Below are 26,333 nucleotides of genomic sequence, written 5' to 3' on the forward strand. Positions count from 1 at the left end.
ATACAATCCGGCCAAACAGAAATTTCTTCCTTCCTTCTCTCAGTCAGTGAATGGGGACCAAATCTGAATCACCCTGAGGGATCTGCAGGAGCCTTAGATGACAGAGTTTGCCCTTGAGTAGCTTAAATACGCCAACAGGCCCAAGTGAGATGAATTTAGATAAAGCTTTGCCATGAGGGAGGGCTGAGCTGTGCATCCTGCACATCCCCTTGGGAGGAAGGCGAGGCCTTACCATGGTCTGCCAGGTCCACAGGATCTGCCCCAGTACCTCCACCACGTCACTTCCCTGGTGTCAACTCCCACAGCTCTTGTCCCACCCCTCTCGAGACTGCTGGAAAGGAGAGGGCTCCGTAACCTGTAAAGTGCTGGGCTGATATCAGTGAAGCTGCTGTCAGCCGGCATATGCACTCACGAAGGAGCTCCAGACACCGGGGCCAGCCATCTCATAGATCATCACGCTTTGCCCCAGGAAAGTCAAATCGGATAACCGGACCGCCCCAAAAGGCAGCCCTAGAACGAGCATGCTGTCCTGACTCATTCTCGCAGGCTTGGCCCAGCGTTCCCTGGTCCACATGGGCAACTGCGGGGAAGAGCCCCCAGATGGCCTCGCCACTCTGGGCCCTTGGGGATCCCCGACCCATCACTGGGCTCCAGCCTAGCCTCACAGCACCCCACGTAAGAGGCATAAAAGGCCGTAGAAAGCAGGAGACATCAGCTACCCTAAACACAGGGCCGTTTTTAGTTCATAGTAGTATTTCCTGATGTTGCTATTCACAAAAACTATTCATTGTAGAAAACACAGAAAAATTAATGCAAGTCTAGAGAAGAAATTTTAAATCCTGTTAGCCTACTACCCAGAGATATCCACAGCTCATATATGCATATATCCTCCTATCTTTTTTCTCCACATATAAAAAAACTAGACGTTAGATATTAGAATTAAAGCTTTCATAATGTCTTACTTACTTGGACGTTTGGTATCCCTGCCCTGTTTACTTAGCATGAAATCAGTAGCATTTTTCTACATCATCAAATATTTTTTGAAAATATTTGTATGGCTACATACTACCCTATGCTAGAGGTCTAAACATAACTCATTTGACCACTGCGTAGGGTTAGATATTAGGGTTGAGACTGTTCCAACAGAGACCTGGTTCCTCCTCTACTCCCCCTCCTCACTGACTCTCCTGGTCTTCATCACTGACTACCTTCCTGCCTAGGCATATGCCAGGCTGAATGGGAGGCACAGGGTAAGACCCCATCGCTGCCCCGGACAGGCTGCCTGGCTACGTGAAGACAGAAGACAGTGCACTCATAAGAAAGCTGAACAGGAGTCCCATGCCAACTGAGGAGTTAGGAGGGTAAGACTGTAGAAAACGTTTCCAGATGCGGTGGGATGGCTCCACCAAGAAGACACTGGAGCACTTACCACACGCTGGGGCCAGAACACTGGACAGCAGTGGGCCAAATGCTACGTATTCAGCATAGGCCCGTGTGGCCAGGTACACCCAGCCCAAGAGAAGGCTGAGTCCCTGAGTCTAGACCAAGCCCTCTGCCTGCAAACATGGCTCCTGTCCTGTTCAGCTGACAGCCTCGGAGGGAGACAGATATTAATCAAATACTTCACAAATAAAGATAAAAATTACAACTGGGCCATGAAGGAGAGATAGGTAGGGCTCTGAGGACATATAACCTGGGGTTCCCTCAGGGGGCAGAAGTGTGGCCAGCCCCATGTGGAAGGAGCAGGTGAAGGACCCAGAAGAATGTCTGTCTGGAAAGCAGAGCAGCAATGCAAGGTGGAATCCAAGGAGAATCCAGAGCCAGACCACGCAGGCATGATGGGCCATGCTGGGTTTTAATCTTGGGAGGAACGGAGCTGTTGGAGGTCTTTAAGCAGGGAGAAGCCAAGGTTGGATTTCCATTTTGAAGAGTGTGCTCTGGCTGTGTTCGAGTCCTGGCTCAGGGGCGGGGGCAAAGGGTGGATGCAGCACAGTCAGTAAGAGGCTGTGCTGGAGCTGGGGCAGGCTGACGGTGACTTGGACCAGGGTAGTGGCAAAGGACATGGGAAGAAGTGGAAGGATTGGATCGATATTTCTAGAATCAAGGTGGGGTTGATGATGGGACTTTTCAAAAAATCCGTTAAGTACACTTTTGAGCTAGAAACATTAACCTGCCAGCATGAAGAGGTGCTCACATTAGCAGGATGTCTCCTCAGGCAACGTCCCTTGGCAGACGTCCTAGTGAAGGCAGAAAGGAAGAAGTGGGACACGGCACAGATGGGGAGTTACGGTGAGGGACGGGGCACGGGGGGCAGCACAAGGGGCTCAGCCCCTGAGTTGCCACAACCAGACCAGCCCACGAAACCCGGGCAAGTCACTGTACAGCCCCAAACCTCAGTGTGTACATCTGTTAGTGGGGAAAACAATGCCTGCCCTGCACCGCCCCATCCCATGTTGTTGTGAGGATGGTAGATTAGATCATTTTGAAGCATCCTGCCAACCTCAAGTGTCTTAAGAAAGGAACTTGGCCATGTCCCAAGCCACCCTAAGAATGAAGCCAACTGCCGGTAATCAGCCCTGGGGTCAGAGGTTCCAGGAGCTCTGGACCGGAGCCCTGGGTCTCCAGGCAGGACTGACCCTGAAGGCCAGGATGGGGCAGCCCTGGCTGGGTCCCGTATGCGTTGTAGGTGCCTGGAGCTGTAGGCTCCGGTGCAGCAGGAACTGGACCTTAGAATATAACCATCTCTAGTGGCTGACACAGCACAGAGAAGTACATGCCGTAAGGCACCCCGTGGTTTGTGGGGAAAACACATGCTCTGGGGCAGGCCCCTCTGGACTACTCCCAGCTGGTCTGGGAGACCAATCTGGAAGAACGTCTGTTTCTACTTAACCTCTGGTTTCTACGGAGCTGCTCTGAGCCTCAGTTTCTTCATCCGTAAGCTGGAAACGCCCACATCTGCCCTGCAGAGTCTCTGGGATAGTGTCTCATATATTAGGCACTCAGCAATGGGACGTGCTGCCGGGAGTTTGAACTCAGGCCGCCTGTGGATGGGTTGTAGGCTCTGGGCTTGCTCACGCGAGCTGCAAGGTCGTTCTTTTGCCCCCTCCACGCAGGCCAGCTGCTGACAGTGGCAAAGCCACGTTGCCATGCTTGAGGGAAAAACTGCCTTGGTTTCAGGTTTAATAAAAAAAAAAAAAGGATATTTGGGTTTGGTTTCGTCTAGGGTTTGGCAAACGCGTGTGGTTTGCTTCTCCTTGCGGCTGGGCTGGGGCTCCGGTTCAGGTCCTGGCGGGAAGGAGCAACTAGCGGGGCTTTAGGACCCGGCTGCGCGTCTGCTGGACCCCGCGGGTCCCGGGTCCCCGGAGCGGCGGGCGGAGAGGCTTGAATGAGACGCTGGCGGGGATCGGACTGAAACCGCTCGCGGCAGAATAGCTCCGCGGTCTCCAGGCAACCGCCCTGACGCAACGCAAAAAAAAAAAAAAAAAAAAAAAAAAAGTCCCTTAAAAAAAGAATAGTGCCGAGAATTCACGGGAGCAAAGAGAAAGGGAGGCAGAAGCCGGCTCAGCTCCCGAGGCCGGGGCCAGAGGCTGCGGCGGGCGCCGGGAGCCCGCGTACGGAGAAGGAGGCGGGGAGCTGGGTGACACCCTTGGAAAGGGCCTTGGCGCGCCAGGGAAGGTAGGTTCGCGACAGGGGCGGGGACGTTCCCAGGACTGGGGTCGGGGTCGGGGCTGGGCGCCCCGCTGAGGGTGGTGGGGCTGTGGCCTGAGGCACCCGGAGGGGAGGGGGCTCGGGGCCGCAGGTCCCCAGAGCAGGCACTGGCAGAGAACAGCCTGGTCGGGGCTGGGGAGCACCGATCCCACCCTGGAGTGGACACCCCTTAACCCTCCCGCAGGAGAACAGGGTTCTGCCTCACCGTCCCTGGGGGGGCTCACTTGTCTCATGGGGAGTGGGACAGCCTGCTGGACTCCATCTCCCACCTCCTCGCTGGCCCGTTCCACGGCTAAGATCTGGCTGGAGATTTGGGGTACACCGTCTGAGAGGGAGGAGCCCCACTCAGTCTCTCCAGGTCTACTCTCAGACTGCTTGTCATCTCTAAGGCCACCCTGTCCCCTCCAACCTACTTCAGGCACGGTGACATCAAGTTCCTGCCCCAAGGAAGCAATCCCTAACTCAGAAGAAGTAACCCAGGCCACTTGGGCCCTGGGTGTTCTGAAGGACTGAAGCCAGTGTGATCAGAGGGAACTGCGCAGCCCAAAGGGCCCCAGGGGAAGGAGCAGGTCAGCCTTGAGACTGCCCCCGGCCCGGGGAGGGGGGGGTCACTAAGAAAAGGCAGGAAGGTCTATGGTCCTTGGCTAGGGCACAGGTGTCTCCCTCCACCAAGTCAGGTCGCATGTTCGGCTTTTAAAATAATCCCTTATTGTCTGTATCTGGTTTTCATTCTCTGTGGTGGGTGGTTCCTCCTGAGAAGGTCTGGAAGAGAGGCTGATTCTAGGTTGGTGGGCCACAACCTCCTCTTAAACCCACAGGCATGTTCTCCCAGATTAAGTTGCCATCCACTTCCTGGTGAATCCCAGGTGGGATGAGCCAGGTCCCCATCAACAGGGAATCCCCTAAGTGCCCGAGGGAGCCAGGGTCCCAAAGCAGCTTCCCTTCCTGATGCCCCAGAGATGGTCCTGCCGCCCGCCAGGCAAGGGATGGAGAAGGGAGAGTGCTGGGCAAAGTCCTGGAAGACGCGAGGCGGCCATGGCGCCTCTAGCCCGACGGCGTCCGCTCGTTTCTGCTAGCATGTTTTTAAGAGGTTTGGCAAAGCAGCCCTGAGCTGTGCTTAGAGTGGATAGAGATGACAGCTCTTTTCTGAGTACATTTACTGAGCAGGCACTGCTTGAGAACCCTTCGCATCCACTGGTCATTTTATTCTCACCATGGACCTCGGAGGGGACACTGTATCTCCATTTTGCTGATGGGACTCCAAGAGACTCAGTAACTCTGTTCGGCTCAGGTGACTAGTGAAAAAGAGCCTGAGAGTCAGCCTTAGGTGCCTGACTCCTAAGGCAGTGCTCTGAAAGGAAGGCTGCTGGGCGCCTGGGTGGCTCAGTTGGTTAAGCGACTGCCTTCGGCTCAGGTCATGATCCTGGAGTCCCAGGATCGAGTCCCGCATCGGGCTCCCCGCTCAGCGGGGAGTCTGCTTCTCCCTCTGACCCTCTCCCCTCTCATGCTCTATCTCATTCTCTCTCTCAAATAAATAAATAAAATCTTAAAAAAAAATGAAAGGAAGGCTGCTTTAGGAGATGAGAGGGGAGAGGCTCAGAGAGGGGGAAGAAACCATTTGCACCTGGAGAAACTGAGAGCTGTGTGGCAGGGCTCATCCTGTGTCCGGGGACCGTCCCTTACCATCCTGAGGGACCTTGTGGAGCCCAGAAATTCATTTCTTGCATCAGGAGCCTGAAAGGCTCTGCAGTCCAGCCTGGCTCACTTCATCGGTGCTTGCCTGAAGTGGAGAGAGGGGTTCTCCCTCACCCCCTTCTCCTCCCTGCCCACCCGAAGTCCCCCAACTTTTCACGCACTTGTTCCTGTCTTGTCCTCCCAAATACACCCATGGATTTCCACAAGATGAATAGTCCCGTTTCCGTATCTACCAGCTTGGCCTCCCTCCAAAAAAGGACTCTGGCAGGGAAGTAAATTAAGGCAATGCCTAACCGTCTGCCGAGAGAGACCCACAGAGCCCTCTCTGTGGGTCTCTCTCTCTCTTCCCCCTCTCTCTCTTCCCCCTCTCTCTCTTCCCCCTCTCGCTCTCTCTTCCCCCTCTCGCCAAGGGGGAAGAAACTGCTTGTGAGGCTCCCCACACACTCGGGTGGTTTTCTCTAGGTAAATTTGGCTAGTGGAAAACTCCTGTGCCCCCACACAAGCATCTGGAATTTTCAGACCCCTCTGGCAGCTATGCTCTAACTGACTCTTGGCTTAACAGGGGTGTTGAGCTACTTGGAAAGCTGGAAGATGAATGATAAGCTGAACGGTTTGCTCCCTGGTTTATAGAACACGGTTGAGGGAGTTCTTACTAATTGGAAATCTCCTGGGATTAGCCTGGATGGCTCTCAATATGCAAATGTACCCTGGGATGTGGATTGGGGTGAGGAGAAAGGAAGGAAAGGGCAAATTCTGAAGCAGTGCTCAGGCCCACCTCGAAGGCACAGGGAGGGGCTACAGAGAGGGTGGGAGCAGGGAGGATGAGCCAGGAGGTTGGAAAGGGGTTTAGCCAGGAACTTGGCAATCAGCCTGTAGAGTTTGGGCTGCCCTAGAGGGTTGAGTTGCCAACATGAGTTTGGAAGGCTGCAAATGTCAGCTTCTCCATGGTCAGCACAGTTGCCCTGGTGTGTGAAAGCCCAGAGCTACCCCGCCACCCCCGTTTCTCTCTGGAGAAGTGTGGGAGAGAAAGGAAAGAAAGGGAGAAAGAAGGTGGGCAAGAGGAGAGCTTAGAGGCTTGCACTCCCCACACCATCTGCTTTCCTCCTGAATGCTCCCCGATCCTGCAACAGCACCCACCCAGGAAAAGCCTTTAGAGAAGGGAGCTCATAGGGCAGCTGCCCACCTCCCTGTGGCCACCGCTCCTAGAGGAAGGGCTCTCATCTCAAGGGGTAGAGGAGTAGCGAGCACTCCAGCATCAGGGGCCTCCTCACCCCAGGACCCCTGCCCAGCAGCCTCTGCAGAGCCCCAAGAAGGGGCCAGGGTTCAGCTTATCCGGGGTACAGCCTGAGCACCATTTCTTCAAGACAATCTCTCCAATATGGCCAGAAATTACCCCCCCCCCGCACACACACCCAGAATCTGATCTTATTGTGGGAGTAGTAATGGGTCCCAAAAAGACTTCCTCGTAGGGCTTGTCCCTTGAGACCTCGAAGGAAAGGCCCAGCTCAGAGCTGGTTTTCCGGGTACATAATGGGCCCAGACAGTGGCCTCCACTGTGGCCACAGTTTCGGGGCTTACTGAAGGCCGAGCAGCATTTCCTCATTCCAGGAAGCCAACAGAGCCTCTGAGCGTATGCCGGGCACTTAGGGCCCAGAGGCCAGGGAACTCTCAGGGTGATGAGTCCTGGGTCAGGATCCTTGTCTGGGAGGACTCTCGGAGCCCTGACTGTCCCCCTCCCCTCACCCCCATAAAGTGAAAAGTGACACTACGTCCTCAGTCCTTTGAGAACTGACACCGTTCGGTCATGATTCTAGGGTTTGGCTGGGTTGTTGTCCATTTATTTGCTGGAGGGCAACCACTGCAAACACTGAGGAAGGTGAAGGTGAACCTCTTTAGCAGGTTGGATGAAAGCAAGCCTCAGACCACATTCTGCCACATATGTAGACATTTTTTTTAAAGATTTTATTTATTCATTTGAGAGAGAGAGAGCACAAGCAGGGGGAGAGGCAGAGGGAGAGGGAGAAGCAGACCCCCACTGAGCTCAGAGCCTGACATGGGGCTTCATCCCAGGACCCTGGGATCATGACCTGAGCCGAAGGCAGACACTTAATCGACTGAGCCACCCCGGCGCCCCTATGTAGACATTTTTTGAACAACTATTTGCAGACAGGCCCAGCAGAATTTATACAGCTTGTTCTGTGGACTCGGTGAGGTCACAGCCATCTGTCTCTCTAGGTGTCCTGACCACCCCTCCCCTGAGAGCTCACTAGATTCTTTCACCCTGCCTTTCCAGGTCAAGAATGCCTCAGGTAATTCTGGCCAACCCACATATCTTGAATACCTCTGTTTTCACCAAGGAGAATGCATTTCTAACACTTACTCTGTAAATTATCAAATGCCTGGTGTTGAGCAGAGAGAAAGACAACCAAAGCACCTGCCATAGCCCCCTCTGGAGCGCAGACCCTCTGCCTGAGGCTGCTGGCCAGAAGTGGGAGTCCCGATTTGAATGCACCCTTGTTGCAGCTAGCCTAATGAAACCACACAGAAGGGTTTTAAGATCAATCGTAGACATTGTATCACAGATAAGACAATGGTCTTGCCCTCAAGAAGTGTGCAGTCTGATCAGGGTTGCAGGTTAGAAAAGACCATTGGAGCAACCCAGAGTACTGAGCTGACAGGAAAGTGATGTTCTGAGCATTCTGGAGCATACAGACATACATGAGCTAACTTGAACGGTTTGGCAGCCGTTCCGCCCTTTGATAGGCCAAGGAGAGGCCCAGCCAAGCATTGTCATGGATGAGAGGGGATAGTCCTTCTAGAGGCGTGACTAAGAATTCACGTACACTCTGTCTCATTGGGACCTTCCAAAGCTTTGAGGTAGTATGAACCCCATTTCATGGATGAGGAACTTGAGGCCTAGAGGGTTAAATCAATTACCCAAGGTGGTAGAATTAGTAAGTGGTGGGACTGGGCTATCAACCCCTGTCCCCCAACACTCAGCCCTGCACCATCCCTAACCTGCTCTATCTCTTTCTTCTGCTACTGATTCCTACCCTCAGCTACGCACAGCTCAAGTTGACATGAATGGGGAGAAAGGTCACACATCCCACTTTCTGTTCTGCCTGAGCCAACTGTTCCCTCCAAACCCCAGTGTGGGCACAGTCCTACCCCTCAGGTTAGCTGCAGGCAGCGCTGGACATTGCTAGGCAGGCTGAGTTCAGGCTTGAACCACCCCCGCCCTCCATCCCCAGCTCCTGAGGACGGACAGGCCCTGCCCAAACACAGGGAAACTCTAAGGGCCCTTCAATCCCTGGAGAGGTCAGCACACCCAGACAGAGTATGAAAGTGAAGTGACTTGCCTAAGCACAGAGCACACCATGAAACTTCTTAGGAAGTCCTTGCTAAACCATTAGGCTTTGGAACTTGTAATGCAGAGCAAAATAGAAAGCCCATCATCAAAACAAATTCCCATTGGAGCTGGACTTCGTTGATTCTGCTTATTTGAAGTTGAAGCCAATTATCCTGTGGATTTGGATAGTTCTAGATCTGCCTTGTGTAGGGGCTGAGACACATCCTCGTTGGGAGACGCTTTGGTGGACCGAACCCCACAGGGGGACGATGTACACCCCAGCGCCCTTAGCTGTGAAATGGCACCCCGAGTTTCAGTCAGCTGTGAAGTGTTCCCTACTTTTACAGCCAGAACACCCGCTTGAACTGCGTTCTACTTTGATCTCTGCAAATTGCTTTAAAGGCCACTCTGTGTCCGCTTTCTACCCCGTAATCCCCAATGCCATGGCCTTTGGCCAGAAAAGTGCTGTGGTCACATGCAGCAGTGGGCTGGGGCGGCAACGGGCTGCCTGAGTCCCCGCCTGGGCGTCTCTGCCTCCTCTGGCATTCCCTGGAGGAGGGCCCCTGCTTCAGACTCTGCATTTCCCATGGCCCCTTCCCCCCTTCCTCCCGCACCCCTCCTCCCTCACCGGACTTGAGGATTCTCAGGCACCTTTCTCCCTGCCTGTCAGAGCAGAGCAGCCCTTTCCCAGGGCCTCGCAGCCTTGGAGGGGACACTGTAGCCTTGACCCTGGGCGGCCCAGCAGCCCCCTCCCTGCAGCAGCCCTGCGCTTTCTCCTCTCCTTTCAGTGAGGCAGTAAATTAGATCTGCAGGGCCGAGGAGCCGGGGCCTCTCCCCGCAGCAACAGGGAGCACAACTCTTTCTTGGTGATTTTCTGAGCAACTTCTTTCACTGGGCAAAACGATAGGAAAGGTTTCCACGTTCCCAGCCCTGTGTGTGGCAGGAGGCCTGTGCGTCTGCACTGAGCACCCCAGAGCAGAGCCCATCAATTATTCAGCACGGGCCGAGCACTTTGAATGTGCAAAGGTCTGAACAAGGGTTTTTTATAGAATCTTGCCTCACAACATCCCAGTGGAATGAAGCAAGGTTTCCAGGTATTCTAGACAGCAAAAGCTCAACTTGGAGTCAGAAGAGGAATCCGAGCCCAGACAACCCCACTAATGAAGCTGTGTGACCCCAGGCGAGTCTCGAGACGTCTCTGGTATGCAGTTTGTCTGTGGTTGAAATCTCAGGAAGACCTCTCCAGCCCAGACCATAGTGTATGGGGAAAAACTTGTGAACTTTTGTGTACAGGGTGATTTCGAAATCATTATGATATTTCTTGCTATTCCAGGTGTGGAAACAGAAGCTCTGAATGGTAAGTGAAGGTAACAACCATTAGCAGTGGACGCTGGAAACCGAGCTTCACCGGGAGACACCCCCCGGGGCAGTGTGGGTAAGTGGGTTCCTCTGCCCCCCTACTCTCATGGGTGCAGCTCGGGGACATGGTGACCACCCACCGGCTGCTGTGGTCTAGACTCTGTGAGTGTCAAGGTGGAAGGAAGTGCAGAGGCCACTGCACCCACATTGCACATTTTGCAGGGGAGAAGCAGAAGCCCTGAGAGGGGAAGTAAGTCGCCTCGGTCGCTCGGGTTGGGACAGGGTCCCTGGAGCTGACTCTCAGGCGAGGGGCTCTTTTGTCTCCCACCCTGGGCTGGGTCTGCCGCAAATGGCTGTCTCATTCCCATCTACCAGCAGCAGGGCTGGGACCCTGGCTGGGAGGCTGTCTGGGGTTGCCTGGAGCAGGAAAGTCCAGGGGAGTAAGGAACCCAGCCCACTGAGCCTCCCTGCACCTCCCGGGATCCCAGACTGGGCCTCACCTCCAACAGCTCATCCCCCCACGTCGGCAGTCTCAGGTCTGGGCATCCCAGCTGCCCCTGGGACGGGCCTGGGAGCCACCAGGCCCCCAACAGCAACACCATGGTCAAAAGAAATGAGCTCTGTCTCCCATGCCAGGCGCATCACTCACATTCCAGGAAGTCATGTGACTTGTCCAGGAGGGTATCGCAGTCAGGAACGGCAGAACTGTCCTGAGTGAGGCTCGGGTCCCCTCACTTGCCAGGCCCTGCCCTGGAAGGCGGGCTCTAGCCCATGAGAGAGACCCTCATGCTGCAGCAGTTTGGCTTCCCAGTGTCAAGGGGGTGGCGGCGGGGGGCGGGGGGGCGGCACTTGAGTCTAGCTGCTTGGGTCTCATCCTCCTCGACTGCCCAGATCAGTTTAATACAAAAATGAAGCATTGCCGTAAGACTATTTAAATGGCATTATTTGCCCCTGGGATTCCTAAGAACCTGGGCTTTAAAACACTGAAATACTCTAAAGCGTGTGTCCTGTTATTTTCTACAAATGAAGCTATTTGGGGGAGTGGTCACAATGGTGGAGTTGGGAAAACTTGGGCTCAAATGGTGGTTTCTTCACTCACCTGTATATGACCTGTCAGGCAGGGAGAATACAATTCGTATCTCAGGGCCATTTCGAGGGTTCAACTAGACGTTTGCACTGTGCTTGGCCCACGGTAGCCACTAGAAAATGCTTCTCTTCCCCTCTTCCTCTTGATTCTAGGATTTTGTATTTTTATTCCTGTATTCAATCAGAGGAAATGGCCATTTATATATTTCTTTTATTTTTACCGAAAATATGTGTTGAAATTGAACTGGTGATGTACTCAGTCAGAGAGGAAATGGCCATTTATATATTCCTTTATTTATACCAAAAATATGTGTTAAAATTGAACTGGTGTTACCAAACAAGTAGCTAGCTATAAGAAGTATGGGGAAGAATTGGAATCAGACTGTTCCTAGACAGATCCCACAGTTAGTACAGGGAGATGACTTGGGCCCCTCTTGATGACAGGGGACAGAAGTCCAGCTTAAATTAGTCCAAGCAAAGGAGAGAATGTATTAGTGCATAGAAGTGGGGAGTTTCTGTCTTTGGGCACTGTTGGATCCAATGGCTCTGAATATGTTGACCTGTCTCTATCTCTGCCTCTCTTTTGGTTCTCCTTCCTAAAGGCTTATTCCTTCTCAATGTAAATGAGTTTTCTCCATGAGGCTGAGAAAGATGCATCCTGGAAATTCCAGGCTGAAAAGCTACCTTGTTTCTTCAGATGCCTATATTTAAATCCCATGAAAATATTCAGACTGGACTTGCCTGGCCGTGCACACATCCACTGGACCAGTTACTCTTGCCAGAGTAAGGGCTAAAACAAATGTTTAAGTCTGGGTCACGTGAACATCCCTGGGGGTGGGGGTGATGGGCAGGGAGCTAGGACTCACAGTCCCTTCTGAACACTGAAATGACACTGGGATAGGCCTCACAGAAGGGATGCTGAAGGTATCTGTCCACCTAACGGGTACATCACAAATGTAACTAACTAATGTGATCCAAGGAGAGAAGTGGCCAATACCTAGACTAGTTGGTGCAGAAAAGCCCTAAAAAAAATTTGTTAGGGGAAGAAGCAATCGGTTCTATTTGGAAAGAACACAGAAGGCTGTAGAATGAGGTGGTGTTTGAAGTATGCTCCAAGATTTGGTCATATTCAAACATGAGGTTATGGAAGAAGGATAAAACATCAAGTTGAGGCCAGCCCCCCCCAAGCCACCCCACTTCCCAGCTCAGACTCATTCTGACCTTGAAAGTCTTACCTATGAACTTGCAGGAGGTCTTCTGCTGGGCAGATTCAGAGGTAGAACTACTCCAGCTGGAATGTGTTCACTAATTCACGGCATTGCCATGTCAGCATTTATTGAGCATCTACTGTTTGTAGAGCCTTGTGTTCGGGATGCAAGAGAAATCAATGCTCTTCCTATTGAGGAGCTAGACGTCTGGTCAGGGAGGCAGAACACTCCCTGAGGAGTGTCGAACAGGCAAATGTGTGGTGAGCATGATGGAGGCCAGTCCCGGGGGGAATTCAAAGAATGACCTGGCGGGCGAGGAATCCTTGAGGCCTTTTGAGTGGAAGCAACCCCTTAGCTGAGCTTGAAAGCAGAGCTTTAGTCTTTGTAAGGAGCAGGGAGGTCCCAGACAGGCCATTCATCCATTTAACAAGGTTACTGAGAACCTACTGTGTTCTGAGTGCTAGGGTCACAGGAATGAGCAAGAGAACATCACTGCCCTCGCGGAGCTTACGTTCTAGGGGGTGAAACACACCATAAACAAGTAAACAAATAACATATAATATCATAGTTGTATGGTGAGTGATAGCAGCTACAGAGTAAAACGAGGGAGGATATCTCGGCACGATGGTCAGAGCCGGTCTCCGTGTGGAAGGGACATCTGAGCAGAAATGCGTGAAGTGGGTGCCTGCAATCAGTCAGCCGACCGAGCCGAGGCTTGAGGGCAGGCAGCAGCGTCTCGGACCCTTAGACGAAATGGCTGGATTCTCACAGTGACTTGCTGCCAGGAGGAGTCATCCAGGCAGCAGAGATGACTTCCAGGAAGTGGGAAATGAAGGGTTCTTCTAGGGGGGCAGCATGCGGCCCTTGCAGGTGGGCTGTCCCCTGAGGTCTGTAGATCTTGGGGGGGCATTTGAGGAAGATCCCACCGACATGCACAACCCTGGTACCATCCCCCTTCCCTTACTATTATCCCCCACCACACACCTAGAGCACACATGCAACAGTGTAACCCACCACACACACACACACACACACACACTGTCCCAGTGCAGTTCACCCCCACTAGGGTCCAGTCTCTGCAAGATGTCATTCCCCCATCTCAGGAGCTCCCTCCCAACACCGGCTCAGACCAAGACGTGGAATAAAGATGAGCTATGTAGGGCCAGACCAGCGGGTGTCCCCTCCTGCTTCAGTCACCATGGCAACCTCTGACAGGAGAGAAAACCCACTTTCTGGCAGCTCCTCCAAGCTCCCTGGCTCCTTTGGGCAGCCCTGTAAGGCGCAGGGCTGTGTCCCCCGGCCTCTCAGCCCGGGTCATGAGGACTCAAGCCAGTGTGCAGAGCACGCACTAGAAATTCACAGCCTGTATGGGCCACCACCGGAGGTCAGGCCTGAGTCTCTCCTCCCTACCCTCCCCCCCCCCCCCCGCCCCATTTAAGATAAGCATTGTGGGTTTATGATTAAACCTGGTTGGAAAAGCCGCCTTGTCAAAGCTCCGCCTCCACGCCCCAGACCTCCTGGGGAAAAAAAAATTAGTTGCTTTAGAAAAGGAAAGAAAAAAATTCAGGTGTGAGTTGTGGCTTGAGCTGCCCTGAATTAAAGTTTATAAGATGCATGATAGTCCGCCAAGCCCTTTCCCCTCACTCTCTCTTCTCATCCTCCTCTACCTCTGCAGGGTGGACACTGCAACAACCCCACTTTCAAAAGGGGGGGCCCTGTGATTCTCAGCTGGAGGGGGCCCCACCCGCCTCTCAGGGGCACGTGGAAATGTGGGGAGGGGAGAATGTTTTGGATGGCATGCTGTTTTAGGATACTGCTGAGCCCTCAGGGATGGATTCTGTCTCCCCAGATGAATTATACATCCCCCTCTCCTTTCAGCTGGGGCTCTTGGTCTAACCACCAGAAAACAGTGTTGCTGTAAGGAGTTCACAGAATTGGCGGGAGGTAGAGACCCAAAGGAGAAAACAGGCAGAACCAAGGCAGCTCCAGAAAACAAAGAGTGGGAGGCAAGGCCCTGTGAATTAAATGGTTTGTCTGAGACCGACTCCGTGGGGTGCTAGGTTTTTACTCACACAGTACTCCCCAAAACACTTCTGACACCAGATGTGTGATTTTTCCACACCAAACAGCCCTCTGGCTCTCTGCAGATGCCAACTGCGTGTCCCATGAGCTCCCTCAATTTTGACACCATCGAGCTAAAGTCAGTGTCAGACCGCGCAAGTGGTCAGTCCCGCAGACTGTCCCCGCTTCCCACGCCAACTACAGGTCCCAGCTTGTCACTGGTACCTCTGATCTACTGGCTAATACATTGGGAATTGACCCCAACCCCCTCCTCTGATTCACCAGTTTGCTAGAATGGCTCACAAAACTCAGGAAGCATTTACTTTCATTCACCTGCCAATGAAGGGTACATAGGGCAAGGTGGGAGGAAGGGGTGCAGAACTCACATGCCCTCTCCAGGTGCGCCACCCTCCCAGAATTTCCATGTGTGCACCAACACAGAAGCTCTCTGAACCCCTTTGGGTAGGGTTTTTATGGAGGCTCATTACATAGGCACGATTGATCAAATCATTAGCTATTTGCGATCCACTCAATCTCCAGCCCCTCTCCCCCCGCTGCCTCCTAGGGCAGGGGCGCGGCTGCAAGTTCCAACCTTCTCATCACAGAGTGGGCTTTCAAGTGAGTCCCCTCATTAACATAAACTCAGGTGCGGTTGAAAGGGGCTTGTTATGAATAGTAAGACACTCCTTTCACCTCTCTGGCTCTAGAGCTATTTCAAAAACTAGAGACAAAACCCAGACATTGCAACAAGAAATATTCTTACTGCTCTCATCACTTAGGACATTCCAAGGGTTACAGGAGTTCTGTCTCAGAAACTGGGGTTGGAAACCAAATCTATATTTCTTATTATATATCACGTCCTCCAACAGCCCTTTAGCAGGGATGATCTGGCTAAGATAATGCCACCTCCCCTGCACTTCACATCTGCCTCCAAGTCTCATGTGGCCACAAATGAATCCTAACCATTTCTGCTTCTGGGCCTCATGCACACCACATTCTTTTTTTTTTTTTCAAGATTTTATTTATTTATTTGACAGAGAGAGAGATCACAAGCAGGGGGAGCAGCAGGCAGAGGGAGAGGGAAAAACAGGGGCTCGATCCCAGGACCCCGGGATCATGACCTGAGCTGGAGGCAGACGCTTAAACGACTGAGCCACGCAGGCGCCTCACACCCCACATTCTGAGGCCTGGGCCTGAGCGTCTGACTGGCCAAGCTCAAGTCGCATGCTCTCACCTGGGTGTCAGGGCGTGGGACAGGAAGGAGGGAGGATCTGATCCTCTCTGCTCAGAGGAGAGGTACCCAGCCTGCTGTCCAGCACAAGATGAAGAGCCCCCTGAAAGCAGTGTATGGTAAACAAACAAGACAAATGGCAACAAATATCCACTGTGTTATTTTATATTCTCTGTCCAACACATGCTTATGTTGGTTATAAACATCAGAAACACAGTTTCTCCCTGCGGTGACCAAGATGGCCCCCAGGAGCCCCAGGTCTGCATGGAACATGGCTGGTTTCTGGATAATTCTGGTACAGAAACCTAGGAGGACTCTGATTGGCCCAGCTGGGGTCATGTGACCATCTACTCAGGACCGAGAAGGCATGCCCGTCTTGAAAGGGATTCAGGGTTCTTGTCTCACCGAGTCGAAGAATGAGTCTCACAGACACAAAAGGGTGAAGTGAAGGGAAAGTTTATTCAGTGAAGGTGAGAACAGAAAGGAAAGAAAAAAAGCTCCCTAAGAGTGAGAGGGGACCTGAATAGGGACCCCTGAGGGCTTTTACGGTCTGTCTCTTATAGAACACTGGCCAGGCACTTGAATCTTCTTGATGTCACCCCTGATAGCGCCATGATTACTTCTCCTTTGACTCTCTCGGCTCTGCTGGTTAAGACAGACGAGGTGGTGTGGTTCTGTTCCCTTATCTCTGGTTCTGTTACTCCTCAGCATTTCTGGGATTTTTGGTGAGCCTGATCACCTAGCCCCCTACCTATCTCTCCCTACCTAGCCCCACCTGTCCCTTACTCAACAGGAAGCACACAGACAAATGCTCTTTCCAGAAGAGAGAAAGGACACGGGGTGGAAAGTACCTCACGATGCTGGACATAGAGGAGGTTCTCCAGCTGTAGCGGTGATGCTGGATGGCCCGGCGCACCAGCTCCCAGTCCTGGCACTTGAAGCAGGACGGGGCTATTCCTGTCTTCCTAGGGCCTGACAGCCTGTGTTTGGGACTCTGAGGTCAGGGCAGGTCTCATGAGGACAGGTGGTGAGGGGACCAGGTCGCCTCGGCTTCTGTGAGCCTGTCCGGACCGGCTCAGACTGGAGCGAGCACAGGCCACAGTGCACGGGGAGGAGGCCCAGGGGGGAATCTGTTCTATTTGCTCGTTCATTCTACAGACGTTTAGAGAGAGCAGCACGGTGCTAAGTGCTGCGTGTTCTCACCCTCATGAAGCTCAGAGTCTGGTAAAGGAAGCATCAGGAAAGTTCCTTGTAGCAGTGCTATGGCTTGAGAGGGCCGGTAAGCCCAGGGGTTGACAAGCCAGCCCGGAGCGGGACAGCAGAGGTGAGATCCCCGCTTTCCCATTCATTAGTTCTGCTACTCAGCCTCTCTGTGTCTCTCAGTCTCCTCATCTGTGCAATGGATACAGCACTACTTGCCTTGTAGGGTTGTTGTGAGGACTTATGTGTTGGTACATGCAACGCTGCTCGAACAATGCCTGGCGTGGTCCGCTCTGAGTAAGAATCAGCTAATGTTGTTGTGATGAGATAATTGTTTCTCTGATGTGCTCTCCTTGCATCCCAGGCACACGCAGCTAGGGCGAGTCAAGGAACACTTCCTGAAAAAGGAACCCCCTGGGAAATGAGGGGTAGAGGGAGGGAAGGGTGTTCCAGGCAGAGGGAACAGTTTGTGCAAAGCCCCGAGGGGGTGAGAGAGCGTGCTGCTCCATGGGACAGGAGCGGTGGGGAAATTGCATACTGTGGAGAAGAAATGAAACAGTTCTAGCAAGGAACCCCAGACGGCAGGGAGCAGGCACGAGCCTGGGGATCTAAACAGGGCGAGGGTGGCTTTCGAGTGTCTTAGAATGTAGAGCAATAGGGAGTGAGTGCAGTCAGGGAACGGGCTCATCTTCATGCTACCTTCACCCTTGAGAGAGACAGAGACAGGGAGAGACAGAGAGACTGGGTTAGCAGCCGCTGCAGGGCTCCCCTGCCCTCCGTGGAGCCCAAACCCATGGAAGTGGGTTTGAAAGTGGTCCAAGTGAACAGACTAGGTTATGATGACACAGGGCATAATTGGCCGGATGACTGAGCTGCACCCACCTGGCTCCTCCAGCAGCCCGGGAGTTAGCTCATGGCTGGCACAGCCTCCTTCCCTGAAGCAACCGTGGGCTGGAGTGAGCCAGGAACGTGTTCGAGCAGCAGTCCTCCCAGGCAGCGCAGGTCCCCGGGCGCTGGCTTGTCTCTACCACAATAAGGTGGATGCGCCCCTGAGGCTTGTCTTCTGTTGCGGGAAATTTCACGTCCCCCGGCAGCCGGGTGGCCCGCCTGGCAGAGCATGCCTGGGCCTGGTGGGATTAGGGTCTGACCTTGTTTTTCTGGGCGCCTGGTTCTACCAGCATCCTTTAGCTTTCCTCCCCAGGCTGTCCACCTTTGCAAGGCTCAGAGGGAGAGAAAATGTGTTCCCCAGCAGCAGGAAGGACTTAGGTTAGATATAAAGCAAGCCCCTTTGCCCAGGTGTTGGAGGGCTCTTCCTCCCAGCGCCTGTGCTCCCAAATCCCCGGTTTGTGCAGAGGAAAGGGAAGTCTCTACTGCTCTTTCAGACCAGGGAGCCGTCCAGGGCTGGCTTCTGCTCCCTGCACCCAGCTGAGTGCCCACTAAGTGCCCACATCCCTGTGGTGACCTGAGTCGTGACATTCCAGCTCAGCTCCTGGCAGCCTAGCTGGAGGGGAGGGGGAGCAACTCCACAGGGGCTCTTGAGCACCAGGGCATCCAGAGGGGCAGCGATCCCCGGGACACCATCTGAGGACCAGGAGAATGGAGAACGGGTCCTGTTTCAGCAAATCCACACCACCTGCATGTGCTGGGGGCCGTGGGAAGCAGTCTAGGACTCCGTCCCTGCCTGCTACAGGTGACCACACACCTCAAGTGGAGAGTCCCTGACTCAGGGTGCTCCACACCCGACACATGCCTTGATGCTAATAATAATCCTCAGGTGGGTACAGATCTTCAAAGGTTGCAGAGAGCTTTCATGCACCAGATTTCCAGCTGATCCTCCCAGCATCCTCATGAGGCGGGTTGGGGTAGGAAGCCCCTTTGTACAGAGGAGGAAACGGAGGCTGAGAGGAGAGAGCTGAGCCCCAGCACTGGGTTTCTGGGGAGCACATCTGGGGCCAGAGCTGAGGCATTCAGCCCCCTGCCTTTGCTCTTACCATGTGGATAACACACTGTCAAAGATGGTCACTCCTGGGGCCCTGAGCTGTGGACAGGGGTGTTTAGAATAGGAGCAGGGAGCGAAGGGAGTGGGGCTATGGAGAGTGGTGTTTTCCAAGCTGGGCTTTTCTTCTCCTTCCTGTGGCAGACCTGCTAGTCACCGCTGCATGATGAGACTCTGAGGGGGAGACTTGAACATCTGGGGGGAGTTGGGGCCAATCGACGTCATCTCAGTCAGCTTTGAGGGAAGGATACAGGGTGCAGGTAGTGGCTCAGGCCACCCAGCAGGTCTGGGATGAACGGGGTGACTGCTCAGTGCAGCACAGAGTAGTTTATCTGGTCACATGACTGATGTAGCACTGATAGGTTTCATCATCTTAAGAATAATAGTTTTAAAGTATAACTTTGTCTAGGGCTTACCATAGAGCAGGCACCATGGGAAGGGCTCGATATTTGTTACTTCAATCCTTGAAATGGCTCATGAAGCTGATATTATTACCATCAGGGCCGGCTTCATGAGCGAGGGGCCTGGGCAGCCCCACTGGGCCCCGTGCCTGCAGAAATGCTCTGCAGTTGCCATCTTGAAATTCTTAATACTTTTCCACAAGGAGCTCTGCATTTTCATTTTGCGCCGAGCCCAGCAAATTCTGTAGACAATCCTGGTTATCTCCTCTCCTTAGAAGAGGACACAGAGGCACAGAGTGGTCGAGAAGCGACATGTCCGAGATCACAGAACGGGGCGCCCTTGGCAGGGGGTCTAACCTCTGGAGTAGACAGAGGCCAGCCAGAGTCCAAAGACTGTACCCAGATCCGGCTGCCGGCACCTGTCTGTGGTCAGGGGTGACTCACTTCACCCCTCCCAACCTTGATTTTCTCATTTGTGAAATGGGGTGATCCCACCTGCTCCTCGGGGCCACTGGGAGGCTTGAGAGAGAGGATGCGTACACGGGTTCTTTCACACACTCCCTAAGCTTAGCAGATCAAAGGATCATCATTAGCTGACTCACAGTGCATTGGCGCTCCTGTTAATGCCTCCAAGTCCTTCTGACACCGTCTTCACAGGCCTTCTCTGGATTGCTTTAGAAACCGCCAATTAAAATAAACTCCCCCTACCCTTGGAGGCAGCCTCATAAAGTCCTGGAGTCATAGCTCTTTCCCACTCCAAAGGGAAGACCCTTCCCTAACAGGTTCTCCCTCCAGCCACAGCTGCCCCTGCCTTCTGCAGTGAAGTGTGCAGCTCAGGGAGAGAACAGTCCGTGTCATCTGCTCACACAACTGCGGTGTGGAGGGAGCATTACTTACGGTTTGTCTGCGATTAGATCCTCTCCACAAAGCTTCACTGGAAACCATCAGAGCTCCCTTGTCTGGGGGGGAAAGAATCCTGTAAGGTAGAGCCACCCTGAGGCACACTCAAAACATTCTGCAAAGAGGCCTCCAGCGCCTGGGAGGGGCTGCTAATAGGTCTCTAGATTCTGAGAGATTCTAAAGAAGCCTGTGGGACCTTGGAACTGCGCAGGAAGCCCCTCCTGAGAACACCCAGCATTTGCAAAGCATCCTAAACCTGCAGAAAGTGTGTACGAACCTTAGTTCTGCCAATCCCCCAAACCTAGGAGGTTGGTATTATCACCCCCATTTTATAGACAAGGAAACTGAGGCTCAGCAAGCCTGACAGCACCTACAGTTTGGCCATCTGATCCCTAGTCTAGGGTTTCTAGCTCAAGACCAGTGGTTCCCAGTCCTGGCCGCTCACTCACATCCCCTGGGGGGCTTTAAAAACACCCTGATGGCCGAGTGCTGCCCCACATTAATTGAATCAGAACCCCTGGGAGTGGAGCCTGAAAATTCATTTTTGTGGAAGTTCCTCTGAGGATTCCCATCTGGGTGGCTAGAGGTGAGAACTAGGTTTCTCTGCCATTGGTTGGGATAGAATATTCCTCCTCATTCCTCAGGGATGCCCCCAAATGGGCCAGGCTCAGAGCATGGGGAAGACAGCCAGACTTCCTTTGGTCAGATCGAGTTGCAGGCAGGGATTATAGAAACAGTCCAAAAAAACAGCAAGCTCTGTTCTTCTTCTTCTTCTTCTTCTTCTTCTTTTTTAAGATTTTATTTATTTGAGAGCGAGAGAGCAAGCACAAATGGGGTGAGAGGGGCAGAGGGAGAAGCAGACTCCCTGCTGAGCAGGGAGCCCAACATGGGGCTCGATCTCAGGACACCCTGACCTGAAGGAAGACACCTAAATGATGGAGCCACCCAGGTGCCCCCAAATTTTATTTATTTGAAAGACAGACAAAGGAGAGGAAGAGAGCGTGAGCAGGGGCAGAGAGAGAGAGAGAGAGGAGTAGACTCCCCGCTGAGCAGGGAGCCTGATGCTGGACTCAATCCCAGGATCCTGGGATCAGGACCTGAACCAAAGGTGGACGCTTAACCGACTGAGCCACCCAGTCTGTTCTTCTTGAACATCTCCATTGCTGGGTGGGAGAAAAGCCCCAGAGCTTCCCTGGGGCGCTGAGACTATGTTTTTATTTTGCCCCTGCCCAACTCTCTGCCTCTTCCTATGTCTGTCCACCAACACCCTGTGCCCAGTTCCCATCACCCAAACAAGTAATCAGAACTCTTAGTTTTAGTTTTTCTCCTTGCAGAGATCTTTTTAGGCTCACGGAAGTCAATAAAAATCTGTCCCTTCTCCTCCCTTTCCACACCAACAGCACACTCTCCAGACTATGAATGTCTTGTTTGTTTTCTTCGTGTTAGCTTTATCTTGGACATTATTCCACATGAATTCATTCTTTTTCTGCATGCCCTCAGCACATGTTTTTAAAGATCACCCTGAGAACCAAGGACTTCTCTCCTTGGTTCAAGTCAAATGTCCCTTACTCTGATGTGCCCATCTCCACTTGCCTGGACCCCGTGGGTGCAGGGAAGTGGCTGGGAGGTTGGGGTCTCTCACTCGGACCCGGAGTTCCTTCTTTATCCTGTGCTCAGACCACCTCCCCAGAGTTGGGAAGGCCAAATCTGATGAGAGCCGCGCCCTTGTCCATGAGGTGCTGCAGTGCGGGCATTTTAGGTAAATGTGGGAACCATCTTTCTAGAACGGTGAGTCACAATCCTTGCTCGGTTTAACAGTCCTCCTTGAGGGAGGTCAGCTCTTCCCTCAGCTGTTGCAGGTTTATTTGCTTCCTCCTCAGAAGAGGTGAGGTAAGGTGGTGTTCTTGGAGGAAGAAGCTGAGAGTGGAAGAGCCAGCGCCTGAGGACAGGGGCTGTGGGGGGCGGGGTGGGGCGGGGCCAGCTGTGTCGGCCTGGGGACCCACAGGTCGCTCGCTGGCTGTCGCTCAGAGGAGAGACCTGACCCTTCAGAATCAGACAACTCAGCCTTGTCCTCACTAATTGCCAGGAGCTCTCTGGTGAGTCATTCAAACTTGCAGAGCCTCAGGTTCCTTGCATGTAAAATGGGGACAGAAAGAAGTAACTTACAGACTTGCCTTGGGGACTGAATGTGATAATTCATTTTGTTAGACGGTGAAACACCGTACAGAGCATTGATTTATTATTAACTTCTCTGCGTTAAGACTTGAAATCGCCTCACTTCTCGTCCTGAGTGAGCAGTAGGCAGCCCTGTCACCTAACCTCTCTGAGCCTCAGTTTCCCCTCCTGAGGAGCTCAGGAATGTGGCAGGCCTCCTGCCAGGGGAGGGATTAGGACTGACATCATTTGCATCCTTCCTGCAGGGCCTCCTCCAACCAGCTGGCAGCCTCTCCCCGCCTGCCCTTGCCCGTGAGGAGGGAGCTGAGTCCTGCTTCCCCCCCCATCCGCCCGCACCTCCAGGACTGAGAGCTCTTCTTGGCAAATCTGCCCCCAAAGATTCCTGCTGACGCTTGTCTGTTCCTGCCCTTTTGTGAAACATGGCACCCACAGGACTCCGAGAAGAATCTTAAATCCTGAGCCTCCACAGCAGCTCTGGAGTGCACTCCGTGTGGCTCATCCACCGTCCCCGTCAGCTCCGGGAGCTGCTCACATCCCAGCAATGCCCTCAGGAGCCCCGACCCCAGCTGGATGAGACCATTCCTGAGTGGGACCCAACCTTGCCACCCACCAAGATTCGCACACTGCCCCCCACCACCTCCCATGCCCGGCTGCCCCAGCAGACTCTAGAATGTCTGTGCCTCAGATCCAAGTAGAAGAAGTGGCAGGTGGGCAAGAAGAGACGGCAGGAGAAGCCCTGCCTCCCGACGACCACCTCCGGAGCCTGAAGGCTCTCACTGAGAAACTGAGGCTGGAGACCCGAAGGCCCTCCTACTTGGAATGGCAGGCCAGGCTGGAGGAGCCGACATGGCCCTTTCCGAGGCCAGCTGCTGAGCAGGGGGAGCATGGGGAGGAGGAGCCCTCATCCCCGAGGAGAAAGCCCAGGCAGCATCCCCCACCCAACGGGAGTGCCAGCCAGGACGCTGGGCCCCAGCCCACCGGCAAGCTGGAAGGCTTTGAAAGTATTGACGAAGCTATAGCCTGGCTCAGGAAGGAACTGGTAAGAATCCCTGGAAAAGATGCCTCTCTCTCTCTCTCTCTATATATATATATATCTGTCTCTCCCTGTCTCCTGTCTGTCTCTCTTTATCTCTTTATCTCTCTGTCTCTCCCCCATCTCTGTCCTTCCCAACTGCATGTCTGTCATTGTCCTATTAAATCAAGGGTGGACCTCATTACTGTGTGGTTACAGGAGACCAACATGCCAGTCAGCCCCTAGTCACAGGTACTTATGGAGGAACTGTATTTAAGGAGCTGCTCAGAGGTTGGCGTGGTTGATGGGGCCTGAAAGCTTTGGGCTGGGTCTCGGAGGCTGAGTGGGAGTCTGCCCAGAAGTCAGGAGCTGGGGGGGCATCCGAGGGAATGAGCATGAGCAATAGGTACGCTTGGGGATGGGGGGGCAGCAGCTTGACCTTTTCTCTGCCCAGGGGCCCAGCAGGCTCCCAGCAGATTCCCAGCAGGGACATCTCTAGCATGTGGGAAAGGGAATGGGTGTTCAGAGCTTTGTGCCCATAGCCCAGGGGAGAATCACTGGTCCCAGGCATAGGGCTCCTTGGCAAAGTTGGGCACGATGCTAATGCTCCCCATGATCTCAACTCCTGCCCCTCCTCATCACCTGTGGCCCAGGTCACACCTGCCCAGTCAGGCCACTCTAGCCACAGGTGAGCCAGCAACCAACGGCCAACTGCCTTCGAGAGCCACTCATAACTCCTGTGTCAACAGGGTAGGCAGAGGGCTCCCCGGTTCGTTTTGCAAAAGCCTGAAAAATAGATCCCCTTTGGGGCCTAGAATTCCTCATGGGTTGAAATAAATCATTGGGGCAGGGGGGAGGGGAGGCTCAGGGACTCAGGTGTTCTGATCCATTGGAAATCTTTTTTGGTTTTCATGTTTAGTCCTTAATGTTGAAACTACTTCCCAAAACACACCACTCCACGATGTCTGTCTTTAGTAACTGAAGTGTCAGTTGGATTGCACAGCAAATGGGGCACCTGTGGATTCAGGCTGGGTCTCTGGACACTTCACTGCCACGGGGTGCTCTTGGGGGGTTTAAGAGGTGAGTCGAGAGGGACACGCGGTGGGCCTGGCTCTTTAAAGCTGCTCCTTAAACTCCTGAGGCTGAACTGCTTTAGTTGGTTTTCACAAAGAACAAAAATATCCCCATCAATCAAGGATTCAATTACTGGGCTCTGGGCCCATTTGAGGTTTTATTGCTTCTGGGAGGGGAGGCCTTTGCTTTTGAAATAAATTAGCGTTCCTCGTGGGCCCCCTTTTGGGGTAGAGAGTAGAGAAGGTATTCCCCGTGTGTGAGCCAGGAGGGAGTTTTCTAGAGCTTGTCCTCCTCATCCTGTAGATGAGAGAGGTGTCTCTCAACTCCCGCTGCATATTAGAGTCACCTGGGAAGACTTAAAGGGTCCCAGAACCTAGACACACCTCAGATCAATCAAATGAATGTCAGTGGGTGGGCCCCAGACATCAGTAGATTTTAAAGTCCTTCCCCCCACCCCCTCTCTACCCCTGGCACTTCCAAACACAGCCTAGATTGAAAAGCATTGCTGTAGATCTGCAGGCTGTGCCCCTTTTCCTCGACCATCCATTGCAAGCTAAGCCGCATGAGTGACCGGGCCAGACTATATGCTGAGAGAAAGCAGGTGGGCCAGGTCAAGGACAACCATGGGTAATGTAGAGAGCAATGCTCTGTAGGCAGAGAGAGAAGCACTAATTGTCAGGACTAACTCGACTGCCAAAGGCTGTCTGAAATAAGTACACGGAATGTCAGCATTAATAATGCTTTATATTTGCATGATATTTTTTTCATATACGGTGTAGTAGGTTTTTTTCCTATGTTTTTATTTAAATTCCAGTTAACACAGTGTAATATTAGTTTCAGGTCTATAACAGTGATTCAATACTTCCATGCATCAGCTGGTGCCCATCACAAGTGCCCTCCTTAATCCCCATCACCTATTTCGCCCATCCCCCTAACTCCTCCCCTCTGGTAACCATCAGTGTGTTCTCTATAGTTGAGAGTCTGTTTCTTGGTTTGCCTCTCTCTCTCCTTTTTTCCCTTAGCTGGTTTGTTTTGTTTCCTAAATCCCACATACGAGTGAAATCATATAGTATTTGTCTTTCTCTGGCTGACTTACTTCACTTAGTAGTATACTCTCTAGTTCTATTCATGTCATTGCAAATGGCAAGATTACATTCTTTTTATGGCTGAATAATATTCCATTGTGTATATCCATTCATTAGTCAATGGACACTTGGGCTGCTTCCATAATGTGCCTATTGTACACAATGCTGCTGTGAACGTCGGGGTGCATGTATCCCTTCGAATTAGTGTTTTTGTCGTCTTCGGGCAAATACCTAGTAGTGCAATTGCTGGATCGTAGGGTAGTTCTATTTTTAACTTTTCTTTTAGGATTGTATTTATTTATAAGAAAGGGAGAGCAGGGGATGGAGGGGAGTAGGGGAAGAGGGACAAGCAGACTCCTTGTTGAGCACAGAGCCCCATGTGGGGCTCAATCTCCCGACCCTGAGATCATGACCTGAGCTGCAACCAAGAGTCAGAGGCTTTAACTGACTGAGACACCCAGGAGCCCCTCTATTTTTAACTTTTTGAGGAAACTCCGTACTGTTTTCCAGAGTGGGGGCTGTGCCAGTTTATTTGCATGGTATTTACCCATTTACCCCTTCCCACCATTTCTCTGTGCTACCGGGGATGGGTAATAATAGTAATAATAATAATAATAATACCGAGATTTGTCACTAATTGTGTGTTGTGTGCCACACACTTCACAGGCATTACTTACTTCTTTTGATTGTCATATCACTTTCCTGTCAACCCCATTTTACAGAGGAGAAAAGCAAGGCTCAGAGAGAGAGTCGAAATTTGAACTCTGGCCCATCTGGTTGCGTTGCCCACGCT

General features: G+C 52.8%; 1 protein-coding gene across 2 annotated transcripts in view; it reads left to right on the plus strand.

Annotated features, from left to right (window-relative positions):
* Positions 1 to 3,503: 3,503 nt before the first annotated feature.
* FAM167A (family with sequence similarity 167 member A) overlaps positions 3,504 to 26,333 on the plus strand; it is a 42,484-nt gene continuing 19,654 nt past the window's right edge. Inside the window, exons 1-4 of one of the 2 annotated variants that reach the window (XM_027600310.2) lie at positions 3,504 to 3,675; positions 10,086 to 10,187; positions 11,800 to 11,980; positions 22,712 to 23,408. In XM_027600310.2, the coding sequence (XP_027456111.1) occupies positions 23,040 to 23,408 (369 nt within the window). In that variant the 5' untranslated portion in view covers positions 3,504 to 3,675; positions 10,086 to 10,187; positions 11,800 to 11,980; positions 22,712 to 23,039. Of the gene's footprint in view, positions 3,676 to 10,085; positions 10,188 to 11,799; positions 11,981 to 22,614; positions 23,409 to 26,333 lie in introns of both variants that reach the window. The other variant, XM_027600309.2, reaches the window with a different exon arrangement.

This window comes from Zalophus californianus, chromosome 2 (assembly GCF_009762305.2).
Source record: "Zalophus californianus isolate mZalCal1 chromosome 2, mZalCal1.pri.v2, whole genome shotgun sequence".
In the NCBI taxonomy this organism is placed as follows: domain Eukaryota; kingdom Metazoa; phylum Chordata; class Mammalia; order Carnivora; family Otariidae; genus Zalophus; species Zalophus californianus.